Raw genomic sequence first — 14,737 nt, 5'->3', positions numbered from 1 at the left:
AAAATTGCTGTTCATCTGAGAACACTGTGATATAAAAAAAAATGGTTACATTTATTTTATTCATTTTTTCATGAACCCCTTCAAGAGCATTGTGAAGATGTTTTGGATCAATAAAAGAAAAGCTGAGAAATGTATAGAATTTTGAAAATACCAAAACGCTTCATACATGGCTCCATGCAGTTCAAAGTCGGTGCCCATCCAGTAGCGCCGACGAGTTTATAAAAAAATTCATACTTTTTTTTAAATAAATGTATAAAACTTACTATCTTAATCGTGAAAACCATATTTTTTTTTTCAATCGCTTCAAAATGCTACTAAAAGTTGAAAAATAGAAAATTCTAAATAGAAAAACTCAGCTGGGCTACCAATTCAAACTCATAATCTCTCATAAGAATATCGATGTGTACACTTCAAATGATCTAGCGCGCGGTTACGATGCTGACACCGCGAAAAAAGCACATTATGGCAGACACGCATGTCTAAATTTGATGCCATGATTGAAGATTTTCAGCAAATCTTCCCCAAAATACAACCAAATATTCTTGAAAAGTTGCAGTTTTATATGACATTCAGTAAAGATGAATAAGTTGAATGGTTTCTTTGTGAAAATAATCAAAAATGAGCCTGTTTTTTTTTTACTCGAATTAACCCGTAGCTGCCCCGTTAAGCCGAAGTCGACGAACACACCACAGAGTGATTTCGCTTGGAAGCTCCATATGATAAACGTTTTGTCCCCAGGGGCAGTAAATGCTTCCAAACTTCAATAATGATTTTTTGCCCGTTTTTTTTTTGTTTGCCTTTTTCCATGGAACACCGTTATCAGCGTCAATTGGTCGCCGAACTCGATCGCGCGTCGCCATCACCGCTGATTGCCGAGAATGTTCTGAAGCAGAGCAGCAGGTCAGGCGAGGTCGCAGGGCTTGCGGAACTGATAATGGGCACTGGATGGCATCAGGCACTGGACTGGGTGGACTGGAAGTGGACCTTGGCACTCACCTTGGTGTGCACGTACGAAGCGAGCCCGACGATGTGGTAGCGATGGCGAATCTTGGCGATGATCGGTCCCCCGACCCCCCCGGTACAGGTATCGACCGTCGGCTCCCAGGCACAGAACGTCCGGTTGTCGATGGTCGTCTGGTACTGGCGGTAGTGCGGTTTGCACTCGTCCGCCGTAATCCGCTGATCGACCGGCAGTAGCCGGCTAGCGGTGGGCTCGGTACGGCCGCCCACGCCCCGCTTCTCGCACACATGCCGCTGCAGGTCGAGACCGTCGAGCGGAAAGTCCTCCTGCGGCACACACATCGGCTGCACGCGCGTACTGTTCCGCGGCAGCATGTTGAGCAGCCGGATCAGGGCGATGTCCTGCGTCTCGTGCAGAAAGACGGCCTCGATGGGCAACCGGATCTGGCCGAGGGTGCCGCGGCGGCGCGGTACCGCCGGATCACCGAGCCGGATATCGGTCAGGATCCAGTCGGGGAAGGAGTGCTGCACGCTCGACACCGTCGTCAGCACGTGGCGACGATCGATCAGCACACCCTTGCTCACCGTCCGCTGCCGGTTGCCCTTCTCCGGCAGCCCGTGCTCCAGGATCGCCACCCACGGGAACCGGCCAGGCGTGGACTGGTTGTACGAGCCGCAGTCGTTGTCGGTCGGTGCCAGGACCTCCCATCGTCGCCGGACCGTCGGTTTGGCGGTCGGTGCCACCGTTATCACCGGCACCGGTTTCACCGTCGTCGTCGTCGTCGTCGCCGGCGTCGTTGACACGCTGATCGGGATGTTGATCGTCGTCGCACGACTGCTGGTTGTGGTGGAGGTGATCGTGGTGGTTGCGGCAGTCGCCAGCTGTTCGCGCTCACGTTCCAGGCGCTGGCGCTCCAGCTCCTGCCGCAACCGTGGATTGAAGCGACTCCGCACGAACGGTGGATAGGTTGAGGAGGTGGGGGCGGCAGTGGTGGTGGTGGTGGTGGCTGGCGTAGTCGTTTCCTGTCCGCTGACCACCGTACCGTGGTGGGCTGTAAGCACACCACAGAGCGCAATTCAGTCGCAATCACATGCTGCACACACAACACACCGTTCTAGAGGACCGTCCGTCACTCCCCCCGGGGGGGAAGGGGGAACACAATCCGTAACACTCTTTGGTGGTGGCGCAGGTGCCATCTTACCGAGGAGTAGTAGCAGTAGTTGGGTACAGCAAAGCCGCCATAGCAAACGCTTGGTTCGCATCATCGCGTACTGAGGTTCAGAAGGAAGGATGAGAGAGAGAGAGAGAGAGAGAGAGAGAGAGAAAACTTCCTTTGTGGTGCGCAGAAAAACCGGCAAACGTCAGTCGCCGGATGTTGCACGCTCGGTACTGGCGCTCACTCGCTGACCGGCTGGCCATTCTAGTTCGCTTGATATTGCGGCGCTCGGCACCGTGGCGCCACCGCGCAGAATATCTGGCACCTCCCTCCCCGAACCCCCGAACGGAGAGGATGATAATCAGTCGGTGCGATTTCGTGCGCGCCCAGAGCGCAAACACTCGCGCTTCACTTCGCTCGCTCGCGTTCTGGCGGGGGGGAGGGGGAAAAAAAGGGCCAAGGATGGCCAAGGAAACCTCCCCGGGGGAGGCAGGGTAGTAATGGTTGCCTCTGGCGTTGCGCAGAATTATGAGCGGTCATAGGTCACGCACTAGCGTGGTGGTCGACGAGCAGCAGCAGCAGCAGGAGTGACCGATAACGAAGCTCGAAGGCCTTCTTTGGGTTGTGGTTTTGTAGCAGTAGAGGCTGGATTGTATGCCTGGCGTTGTGTGTGTGTGCTACGGTGTGGAATGTGTACAAGCTGTCGACGGAACAGCGGTGTCAATATCAGTTGATTATGAGCCAAGGTCGATCAACGGCGGATCATTGTCCGGCTCGCTAGTTGACCATATCAACTGCGAGATAAATGCCCAGTTGTGTAGTGCACTTGCACAGAAACTTCTTACAGATTAAAAAAGAAATGAGAGAGAGAGAGAGCATATATTCTTGTCCCTTCCCGTAACCCGGCTACTGGCAAGATGCTGTTGATGCTAGCGGTGCCGCTCTGAGGGTGCTTGAGATGCATTAGTGCTCGCGCTCCCTTTAAGTAAATGTTATACCGATCACACCAGACCGATCTGTCTCTGAGTGTTTTTGCTTTACAGACGCCGTTGCTCGTGTTCACTAGCCTGCAACCCCTGATAGGACTGAACCCCTGAGTCGTTCACCCCGTTCCAGTGATTAAAACATAAGGATTGTTCCTATTACCAATAATCGGTTGTTCCCTTTGCCATTATGAACGCAGGGAAGGCCCTCTGCCCCCTCTAGAGTCGATGCCACAGACAACATCTTTCACTGGCCAGCCTTTTTCCCAGAGATGGATGTTTGGCTTTAGTTTGATGTGTTGCGTCTTTGCGCCGCAGTAACCTAGGGCGCTAGCTGTTTACTCTGGCACAGTGATTGAAACAGCAGCATAACGTCGTGTGTTGCGACACGATAACATGCCAAAGCGTGAGCAAAAGAAAGAAAGAGAGTGAGAGAGAGAGCACGCGCGAGACCGTTGCAATCGGGGGGGAACCGTGGAGCTCTTATCAAAATAGACGGCCCAGATTCTGGGCCAGCCAGCTTCCGCGCGATCCGCTAGCGGCGTGATCGTGTTTCCGCGAACCACGCAGCAGCCCACGGAGTTGCGGTCCGTTTGGGCACTCCAACACATAGTTAAGTGATTGTGCTGCTGCCGGTTTTATCAATTTTATTACAAAAACACTTCAGTAAAACTAACTTAAAGGGGGACTTTGGAAATTTCTTACCAAAACAAGGATCATTTTTGACGAGGTTTTTTTTTTTTAATAAATCATTCAATTTTATTCTTTCAAATGAACGGCATATTTAACTACAGCTTTTGAAGAATATTCAGTTCTATTTTGGGGACGATTTAATAAAAGCTTCATCCATGGCATCACATTTAGGCAGTCGTGTCTTGGAAAAGATTCTTTTTTCCGGTGCCCATCGTAGCTGCGTGATGAGCCGTGCGAAAAATACCAATCGATACCCGTTTGAAAGCTTATTAAGTTTATCCAGGTAGTACCGTCGAGTTTTTGATGAATGAATGAAATTTTTTAGATTTTTGGCAAATTTTTGAAGTTGAAAAAGTGATGCTTTTTGTCATTTTGCCTAAAAACGCGGTTTTTATAGATTTGTTTAAAAAACAGTATCAACAATTTTCATGAAATCTCGACGGGGCTACCTGGCAAAGAGTGTACAGATTATGTGTTGCAAATTCCGAATCGATCGGCCCGGTAGTTTTTACGGTACGATGGGTACCGACTATGAAAATGTTGGTTTTGGAAAACGCTCTTCATAGCAGCGAGCTGCATGTAGCTTTGCATGAAACGCGGATTTAAAAAAATCTTTTACTTGGTCAGTTTTGCTTCGATTGATCCAAAAAAAATTCACAATGTTCTTGAAAGGATCAGCATTCAGGGAAAAATGTTCTCTGTCTGTCACCAAACAAAATTAATTACCGATGCCCTCCCCTTAACCCTCATCGGTCCCTCCAGAATTGCATCGAATCGGTTCTGGTGTATGCGCGCGCAGATACACATTTTTTCCAAACTGTGCCAAAAACCCAAAACAAAAACTAACCACTTCTGATATTTTTTATTTATTCATTGGAATGTTCTTTATTGAAAAAAAATTATTACGTCTCATAAATTCTAAATTTTGCGTTGTTAAACCGGCAAATAGAAAATCATGTTTTTGAGAAAAATACGAATAACCGTGACAAAGTACGTTTTTCTCATTGTTTTTGGACACATCTTTTGCAAATATGATATCGATGGTCATGTCATGGTGGCATGTTACAATCTTATCGAATATTCCTTTCGTCAAATCTTAAACAGCAAGTCCTAAGTTGTATTTGGGAACGGTGTATCGATCACGACTATTATAAATTTGTGTTTTGAATTTTAAAACACATAAAACCAAAATTACTATGCCATATTTGGCAGGTTTTGATGGATTATTTCGACGGAACGGTTCCTAGTTTGTAGATAGTGTTCAAATTATTATTGCATCTATAGAACACATTTCTGATCGGTCAGAATTTATTACGAATCAAACGTTCAGATCTAGATCATCATATCGAATGCAACCATGAATTCGCTTGAAGGTTTATAACGGCTCCGTAGCTCCAAATATTGCTCGGTCAGTTTCAAATTTGAGTAACACGTTCACCATACCGGACAAAACAAGTTTTTTAATTGAAATCATATTTTCTGAGCGACGAAAAGGATTTTTTTCAGCTAAATACATATGGCGCATGCCTAAATTTTTTTAGTGATTTATTTCTATTCTACGATCAAAATAAATATATTTTTGAGAAATTCAGAATGTTTCATCGAACCGTTTTTGAGTAATTTGATATTTTCGAACCCAATTGTATACGCGCGCATAGAAATAACCGATGAGGGTTCAAGGGTGTTGGCCATCTTCATTTTGTTCCACAATCACAAAAACCTCCAGAAGAAAATAATAATAAACAAGGAACATCAAGATCATGAGCCCTTCGTCACCATCGTATGGCCAAAGTTCCTCTACCGTAGTAGATCGCGGAAAATGATGCACCTTTGCGGCAAATGCATGTTATTGGGCAATTGAATAACATAATCATTTAAGGTTCAAATATCAAGTTCAATTGCCGACGATAGTTTGGCATTAATTGGGATCGATTGGAATTAACTGGTGCGAACTGATGATTGGAATTTACTGGGTGGTGGTTTACACTTGACTCGTGTGGTGGCATGCCGGCACATGCCCTGACCAATGGAATAGCACGAACCAGGCACGGTCGACCCACTCGATCTTGCCTACCTTGCCAAAACTCGTCGATCTAAGTCGTTCGGCTCCAATCATCCACCGATCGGTAGATCGACCGATCCAAGGGCCCCATGTTATTATTGTTTTGCTGTTAACAGCAACATCAACCGTGCGTTTCATCACCACCACCTCTCAAATGGGGCGGTGGCGCGATGATCGCGATCCGAGCCGCATTGTTCCGGTTTCTGGCCTGGTGATGGGAGGGTTGCGTCCGCCAGCGAGCACGACGCTCGCTCGGGGTATGATTACGTGTTGCGGGGTGGTGCGTGTTGGTTTATGACGTGGTGTCTGCCATCCGCAACTCATCAAAGACTTAAAGCGCAAAGCGGAAGCAGCAGCAGCAGCAGTCTACTCTTTGGACTGTGACTTTGTCTTCTTGATCATGTTTCGGTGCTTCTACTGACCTTGATTGGTCCTGTCGTACACACACACACACACGTTCAGAGTGTGAAACGAAGAGACCTTTATTGTCGCAGTTGTCATCCAACTGGTCTTTTGATTCTTAAAAAAAAAAAATATTGCTCTGTCCGCAATTGTGCTTGTACCAAATTTACGCGGCGTATTGAAAAACCTTCTACTAACATCGTAGACAGCCAGTCGCATCGAAACACGTTCATTCTTCCGTTGGACTACTCGCCGGGATGGGATGGCGTGCTCCGGGAGAGCGATCGGTGTTGTTTTTGGTCGAACGAGTCAAACGCGATCGCGGCCGAATGCTCGATTCGACTTGACGTTTTTTTTTTTTTTTTTTTGTATACCCAGCACTGCGCCAAGCTATGCGCTGATAAGTGACCAGAGGAGATCTATGGCTCTGGCTCTGGCTCTGGTGGTGTTCGGGATCGCGAGGGGACCAAACCCACGAAAGTACCGCCGTGACATCGAAGGCGTCCACACACAGGCGTTTCGTCACCACTGACCGCGCGCGCACGCTACTCACAACACAGAGCCACGAAGCCGAGCGCGGAAGTCGCACAAGTCGCAGCGCAGTGACGTCGCCCTGCCTGTGACGTTTGGGAAAATTCCGCTCGTGATGCGGCCTCCGCTTAAGCAGCCGCCAGTGTGGCTGTTACCGCTCCTGCTATCAACTTCCGGCTGGGCTGCGCCACTGCTGCGGGATCGAAGTGCGAAGAGCTTCATCCCGATCGGTAACAGTGTTGGCGATGCGGAACAGGAATCGCTGGTGACGCTTGGACGGTGCGCAGCGAAGGAACGTCTGCTGCACGTCGAGAATCTGACGATCGTCAAAAGCCCGACGACCACGCTCACCGGAACGCTTGAGGTTTGTGGTCCCTTCTCTCTTTCTCTCTCTCTCTCTCTCTCTCTCTCTCTCTCTCTCCTCGATCGTTCAATAGAATCGCCTTCCCTGTGCAGATCCACATCGATCCACGGTTTGCGGTGAGCTGTGTCCTTGCCCGCCCCAAAACACCGTCCAGTCGGGCCGCACTGCACGGCTATCGGTTCCTCCGGCCCAGCTGCATTGAGATCCACGTGCAGGAGCAACAAGAGCTACCATTCGGACGGACGGACGAATCCTCCCTGGATTATCGGCTGCTCGTCTATGGGGTGCCAGCCTAAGGCCAGCTGTAGCTGCAGCCGCCGCCTAGCGGTTAGTGGCGGAAGCCCCAGGGGTCGGGGGGGCTCGCAAAACAACAACAATAAACACGCTCCGCAGCTCTAGCTCGCTCACACAATGTAGACGGACCCCCGCGGGTAGGATTTGGAGCCCGATTGATGACAGAACGCGCCGCAAATCGCACTGTGACGTCACCGCTCCTGATAGAACAGTATCATGAGATGCACACCCATCTAAGGATCCGGTTCCGACCAGCGCATTCGCTAGGGAAGCACGGATCAGGTGGAGCGTTCATGATGCGCACCCGCGGAACACCACGGTTCCACGGTCACGGCCGCGCCTTCGGGGCACACATCACATGTTCGCCCGGTCCCTCTCTCTCTCTCTTTCTCTCTCTCTCTCTCCCTCTCTGCTCTGTCTTATCAATCGACATCGTGGGGCGGCCGCAGGAGCGTGATCAGTCAGGCGGTCAGGCCGGCCGATCAGCAGCCGCCTCCAGGCGCGCCAGATCAGCTGATTACCACCGATCATGCAGGTGTACGGCCAGTGTGAAAAGCGGGAGAAAGAAAGGAGCAATAAATTAGAACCGAACCGGTGCCACCGACCACAGTGCACTGTGACTGCTGGGCGGACGCAGAGGATACTAGCGCTTAGGCTACTCTCCGCTACTTGCTAAGCTTGAACGTCGCCAGGCACCGCGGGACCGGAACCCCCGGGAGTTATTGTGTGTTTGTGTGCGCGTGCGTGTATCAGAGTGTGTGTGTGTGAGAGAGAGAAAGAAAGAGAGAGAGCGTGATTAGAAAACCTCGTCCCGAGTACAGCAAAACAGGAAACAGCAACCATCCCCCATCCATCTCCATGGCAACAAGGGTCGTCACCGGTGGCAACAGCAACCAAATGCGAAGGTAAAGAACTCGGGCTACGCTCGGGCGCCTCCTCTGCCACCGCGAAGGTCTTAAAGGTTCACCTTCCGCCCGGTTTTCCCTGCACGTCCAAACTTATCGCGAATCGCGCGCCATCCATCCATCGGCGTATCGCGCGAAGCCCATCACCATCACCCCATCACGGGGGGGGGGGGGGGGGGGGGGGCACTTCAGAAGTGACAAGACACGTTAGGCAACTGCGCACACCACCCCGCAACCACCGCGCGCTGCGTGCGTAACGCGATGCGCCGGCCCCGGGGGTGTCCGCGTCGCGCTCGTGAAAGTTGGATCCAAGCGTTTCGCGGATTTTCCGGTGAGGCGGTGAGGAAAGCGAGGGAAAACCCCGGCAAACCATCAGCTGGAGGAAGCGGCGGCCAGACCGCCAGTAACCAGGTGCGCGCCACGCTATGCCACGCCGTTGGCGATTGCGTAACCATCGCGTCGGTTCGCGTCCGGCCCCCGTCCTGGCCTGTAAAAGCAACAGTAGCACTCTCCTCTAGCTCGGTGCATATGACTGGCGGTGACTCCGAAACTCACGTGAAACCCCAATTGTGGCCCAGTGGCCCAGAGTTTTACAGACCGCGTCGTACTAGCTGGTTTTCGTTAAAGAAGGAGTCCTTTGGCTCGGAGTGATGGCTGTCCACTAAACCACGCACCCAGTGGCACGCACGAGCTGGAGTCGGGGGACCTGTGCGACGACCTGACGACCGTACGGAAACGGTTACAATCCATTTAACCTTTCAAATGGATTTGAACGGCACACTCATAGTGCGCGTGCGCAGATACGTGTGTGCGTGTGTGCGTTGACATTGGCCTTAGACGATCGATAGAAACTAACTGATGCCGAGCAAGGCCATTTGAAGCAATGAAGGGTTCACATCGCAAGCGCCACATCTTCTAGACATGCAGAATTCGATAAGGACCAAGCAAGCGTGCGACGGTGTGACGGTCCACACACAAACACCCACACAGACCCATGCAGGCACAGATCCTTCGCGATGATAGTGGCGTGACCGCTCGCCAGATGCACCGGATCTCATCTCCTCCACCTTAGCACCAACAATAACAACAACAACAACAACAACAACAACAATGCCTGCCGACCAAACAACACGAGGTTGCTAGGTAGCGGAGGCGCAATTTTCGCACTGTCACGGTGGCGGATGGGTTGAGTAATGATTGGGGGGGGGGAGAGAGGTTCGGAGCGTGGAAGCAGTTGGGGGCTGACGAAGCGCTCGCGCAGAACGGCCGTCGTCGTCGTCGTCGTCGTCGTCGGGCCTTCGCCACCCGATCAGATGATGCCAGTCATCGCGGGCGGCCCCCTTGCTTTTCCCACCTCTCGCTCGCTCGCTCGCTCGGGTTGGTGGTCGTGTTCGTGGTTCGCGGTCGTGGTGCACGACTATCGGCCGATATGTAGAGCTGTGTTTGCCAATCGCCCAGAGCGCTGTAACGCTAGGTTGGTATACACCGAGCGCAGCGGTCTGGTTGATTGAGCAACTTCTGCTGCTGTGCAAGGGAACGGTCGGAAATATTTTTATTTCTCCAACCCTCTCACCCACCCACCCACCCCCTTCAACCACACCATCCCAACTTTTTCTCTCTTTGTCTCGCTTTGACTCTGTATAATTCTGTTGTAGTAGTATTTGTTTGAAATTTGTGCAACAGTTCGCACTAGTCAAACGTATATCGAATAGATTGTTTGGACGATGAAAAGGAGTGGGTTACAGCTGGCTGGGATGGCCCTTGCCATCTGCCATGCGCGAGTGCCGTGAGGTGCAATCATAAAACCGACGGTTTCAGTTTCGATGTTCACGATAACATAGGGCGTGTGGCTGGCCCCGTTACGCCAGATCGTTACCGGAAGAGTAAATCTACCTGTAGGCCAGCCTCCTATCCGTTAGCCGATTTGTAGCCGGCGTAGTAGTCCGTATCAAAGAGTCCTGGCCAGGGCCGGACATAGGCAAACGAATGTCCTTTCTCACTAGTCCATTACGATCCTTGAAATTGAAATTTTCCCTCTCTCTCTCTCTCTCTCTCTCTCTTTCTTTCTCTCTCTCTCTTTCTTTCTTTCTCTCTCTCTTTCTTTTGCTGCTTTTTCGCACTCTGTGTGTGATAAACACACTATTTGCAGCGCTGGTAGATATCGTCCTGCCGAGTCAGATAGTGGGAGCTCGGTGGCGACCGCGGCGACGGTTGCGCACCACGGGGGGGCACAGCCAAAACCAGGGACGGTACCGCCGAAGCGGCCAGTCAGCAATGAGCAGCAGCTGAGCGTACAGCAACAGCAGCAACAGCAACATCCAATTCGTGTTCCCGTTGTAGCCGCCGCCGCCGCCGCCACCGCCGCCACAAGTAGCAGCGTTGTCACCGCGGACCAGCAGCAGCACCATCATCAGCAACACCTCACCCACCACCACCACCATCAGCCGCGCCAACAATCGACAGTAGTAGCGATGGGCGACACACCGATCAACCGGGACCGCCTGGGCCAGTGGCCAACCGGGCCGGATGGCGAAACCGCTGGTGCCATCTCGGGCTTCGATCGGCTCCGGATTGGCAAGTACAACAAGGTAGGTGTGCGTATGTGTGTGTGTGTGTGTGTGATTTTTGGGCGTCACACAAAACGAAAAAAAAAGGTCCCGCACATGACCTTTCCTTCACCGCTAAAGGTCAACAAAGGGCAAGAATAGTGGAAACCCGCGGAGATATGAGGGGGGGGGGGAGGTCTGGTGATCCGTGGCCACGCGGCTTGTTTGTTTTGGTGTCTAGTTCTCGTTTCGCCCATTTGCTCATTTCATCACAATCCTCGCACCACCCGTTCCCCCCGTATCCTTCTCTTTTATCCTTTCATCTCGCGATCTCCCTCACGCCAGACGCCAGATGCCAGGGCCGCTCCATGAATCACCTGATGCCGCGATAATTGAGTTTAGACCATCCCACCTCCCCCCCCCCGTCCCCCCTCTTTCCGATCAAAAGGGACAGCTTGGTGAATTGTTTGGCGCTTTTCGCGCTTCCAGCTGCAGCGTCTGTGTCCGAGAGAGAAAGAGAGAGAGAGATAGAGAGAGAAAAAGGGGGGGGGGGGAAGATATTCTTCAAAATACGGCTCCAGCAAGCGTGCGATGTCTCGGTCGCGGTCTCCCGGCCACGGCGCCTGGCGTTCTGACGCAAATCGCGCTTGGGTCAATTGTGCGACACAGACACACAGGTTAACGCACAACACAACAACAACAGCAAAAAAGAAGTTGTAGCAAGTGAGGGGCCGTCTGAAACCCCCCACCCCTCCCCCCCTTCCCCCTTACCTATCTTTCCCTGGGCCTTCCCACACGAACGGTTCGCTGTCCTTCGCCTCTCCATTCCATTCACCACGGTCTGGCGAGCGCACAACGCCGTGTATCGATCTCGAAAGTCCTTCAAATGGCATCTAAACAGGATGATAGAGGAGGAGGAGGAGGAGTAGGGCGGGAGCTAGTGGAGCGTGGATTGGATCTCGTATTTGCTGAACTCACTCACAGAGACCTTCTTACATCCTTTAGTGCTTCTTTAGTGCTGCTTCCATCTGTCGATTGCGGTACTGCTCTCGATTCGCATCATGCGTACGCACCGCACACATCCGCCTTGCCACCCTCCAACCACCTCCCCCCCCATCTCTCCCCCACCACCTTCCACCCTCAAGGGGTCAGCTCCTACCAGCCATACCATACCGCATGCCCTTGGCTTTGACCGCGGCTACTGAGCGACCGAGCTGCGGTCAGATGGTGGTGGGTGGCGCGATAAAGTCCAATTTACGGTACCACTGATCATCAACCCATTCTCTCTTTCTTTCTTTTTTTCTCTCTCTCTCTCTCTCTCTCTCTCGCCCTCTCTTTTTTTTCTCTCACTCACTCACACTCTCGCCCTCTATCTCTCTTCGTAGGGACTATCGTTTAGCATCGAGGAGCGGCAGGCACTCGGTATCCATGGGCTGTTGCCGGCCGTGGTGCGTTCGGAAGAGGCCCAGGTCGAGCACTGTGCGGAGCTGCTGCGCCACTACGAGGCCCCGTTGGACAAGTACATCTACCTGATGGGGTTGCTGGACCGAAACGAGCGGCTGTTCTACCGTCTGCTCGCCTCCAACATCGGCGAGATGATGCCGCTGGTGTACACGCCGACGGTCGGGCTGGCCTGCCAGCGCTACAGTCTGGTGTTCGAGAGGCCGCGCGGCCTCTTCGTCACCATCAACGACCGTGGCCACGTGTACGAGGTGCTGTGTAACTGGCCGGAGTCGGACGTGCGCGCGATCGTCGTAACGGACGGCGAGCGCATCCTCGGACTCGGCGATTTGGGCGCGAACGGGATGGGCATCCCGGTCGGCAAGCTGGCCCTCTACACGGCACTCGCCGGCATCAAGCCGCACCAGTGTCTACCGGTCACGCTCGACGTCGGCACCAACACGCAGTCGATACTGGACGATCCGCTGTACATAGGGCTGCGGCAGCGGCGCGTCACCGGCCCGGACTACGACGCGCTGGTGCAGGAGTTCATGGAGGCGGCGGTGCGCCGTTTCGGTCGCAACTGTCTGATCCAGTTCGAGGACTTTGCGAACGCGAACGCGTTCCGCTTTCTCGACCGCTATCGGAACGACTACTGCACCTTCAACGATGACATCCAGGGAACGGCAGCCGTCGCGGTCGCCGGTCTGTTCGCTTCGCTGCGCATCACCCGCACCAAGCTGTCGGACAACCGGATACTGTTCCAGGGGGCGGGCGAGGCGGCGCTCGGTATCGCGCAGTTGTGCGTGATGGCACTGCAGCATGATGGGCTGAGCGAGACCGAAGCCCGGAGTCGCATCTGGCTCGTCGACAGCCGCGGTCTGATCGTGAAGGATCGGCCGGCCGGCGGGCTGAGCGGCCACAAGCACAACTTCGCGCACGAGCACCCACCGGTCGATACGCTGCACGAGGCGGTCCAGCAGCTTCGGCCAACCATCCTGATCGGGGCAGCTGCTATCGCCGGCGCCTTCACGCCCGCCATCCTGCGCGCCATGGCTGACTGCAACGAGCGGCCCGTCATCTTTGCCCTCTCCAACCCGACCAGCAAGGCAGAATGCACGGCGGAGCAGGCGTACCAGCACACGGACGGTCGGGCCGTGTTTGCTTCCGGTTCACCCTTCGATCCGGTCACCTACGGTGGTCGCACGTTCTATCCCGGTCAGGGCAACAATTCGTACATCTTCCCCGGCATCGCGCTCGGCGTACTGTGCGCCGGTGCGGGTACCATTCCCGAGGAGGTGTTCCTGCGTTCCGCCCAGCGGTTGGCCGAGATCGTGACGGACGAGGATCTGGAGCGGGGCAGCCTTTACCCGCCTCTCGACCGCATCCAGGAGTGCTCGGTGCAGATCGCCGTACACATCATGGAGTACGCGTACCAGCAGGGTATCGCTGCAACGCAACCGGAACCGCGCGACAAGGAGGCGTTCGTGCGCGCACAGATGTACGATCCCCACTATCAGTCAGCCCTGCCAACGGTTTACGCCTGGCCGAAGCTGTAAGACACAGCTAGACACTCCGTGATCTATCCACGCTCTATCAATGGTGTGCGTGTTTGTTATATCTCGTACTGTTCTGTGTTGTTGATTGTGTTGTGTTATAACTATGTACTACTATGTCCTTCTCATTTGCCAATATCCCAACCCCGAATCCCCACCACCCCCCCAGGACGTCGCTTATGCTCCAGTCAGTCTATGAGTTTACGCTCAACAGGCTTCTCCAAAAACAAACACCCCGTACCAGGGCTCCCCAGGATCACGCGCTATCACTTCTGTTATGTTGTTTTATTTCTTCATTGTTTTCCCGGGGCCTTTGCTAGTGTGCCGATGCTATGTTAAAGCACAAAAAAAAGAAGAATCGAACCCCCTGGTAAAGGTAAATAAATATTTATTCGCTAATGTTTGGCATATACCTGCTTGGTAGCGTTGTGTACCAACTTGAAAGTTACTTCTACTAAGCGCCGGTACTGTTCGTACACATCATTCCATGCAGATTGTTCATTATTGGTGGACTACAGGGTGACGCTGGGTTGACGGGACACAAGATCATAATCGACATATACGGTGGTTGGGGTGCGCACGGTGGTGGTGCATTCTCTCAGTAAAGATTTTACCAAAGTCGACCGTTCGGCTGCGTACGCTGCCCGTTAGGTAGCCAAGTCGCTGGTTAAGGCCGGTATCTGTTGCCGCTGCCTGGTGCAGGTGATCTATGACATCGGTTTGGCAGAGCCACTGTCCATCACAGTATTCGATTGCGGAACGTCGAAGTACAGCCACAAGGAGCTGCTTAAGATCAATTCGGATAACTTTGACCTTCACCCGGGCAAGGTCGTGGGTGATCTGA

At 52.9% G+C, this 14,737-nt stretch overlaps 3 protein-coding genes across 4 annotated transcripts in view; 2 read left to right on the top strand and 1 right to left on the bottom strand.

The window, feature by feature from the left end:
• LOC126572737 (melanization protease 1-like) overlaps window positions 1–2,436 on the bottom strand; it is a 5,550-nt gene extending 3,114 nt beyond the window's left edge. Inside the window, exons 1-2 of one of the 2 annotated variants that reach the window (XM_050232318.1) lie at window positions 2,163–2,436; window positions 997–2,012 (exon numbers count right to left, since the gene is read on the bottom strand). In XM_050232318.1, the coding sequence (XP_050088275.1) occupies window positions 997–2,012; window positions 2,163–2,226 (1,080 nt within the window). In that variant the 5' untranslated portion in view covers window positions 2,227–2,436. The remainder of the gene's footprint in view (window positions 1–996; window positions 2,013–2,162) is intronic. The other variant, XM_050232327.1, reaches the window with a different exon arrangement.
• A 4,037-nt stretch (window positions 2,437–6,473) lies between these two features.
• LOC126572747 (uncharacterized) lies at window positions 6,474–7,586 on the top strand. Its single transcript, XM_050232340.1, has 2 exons — window positions 6,474–7,152; window positions 7,245–7,586. Exons 1-2 carry the CDS (start codon window positions 6,904–6,906, stop codon window positions 7,446–7,448), a joined length of 453 nt encoding a protein of 150 aa, XP_050088297.1. The 5' UTR covers window positions 6,474–6,903; the 3' UTR covers window positions 7,449–7,586.
• Window positions 7,587–8,044: 458 nt separating this feature from the next.
• Window positions 8,045–14,305, top strand: LOC126572736 (NADP-dependent malic enzyme). Its single transcript, XM_050232302.1, has 3 exons — window positions 8,045–8,351; window positions 10,501–10,939; window positions 12,283–14,305. The coding sequence occupies exons 1-3, from the start codon at window positions 8,305–8,307 to the stop codon at window positions 13,894–13,896; spliced, it is 2,100 nt and encodes a 699-aa protein (XP_050088259.1). The 5' UTR covers window positions 8,045–8,304; the 3' UTR covers window positions 13,897–14,305.
• Window positions 14,306–14,737: the final 432 nt, after the last annotated feature.

Source organism: Anopheles aquasalis, chromosome X (genome assembly GCF_943734665.1).
Source record: "Anopheles aquasalis chromosome X, idAnoAquaMG_Q_19, whole genome shotgun sequence".
NCBI lineage: Eukaryota > Metazoa > Arthropoda > Insecta > Diptera > Culicidae > Anopheles > Anopheles aquasalis.
The sequence above is the reverse complement of the archived record's forward strand: the minus strand, read 5'-3'. Positions and strand labels throughout refer to the sequence as shown.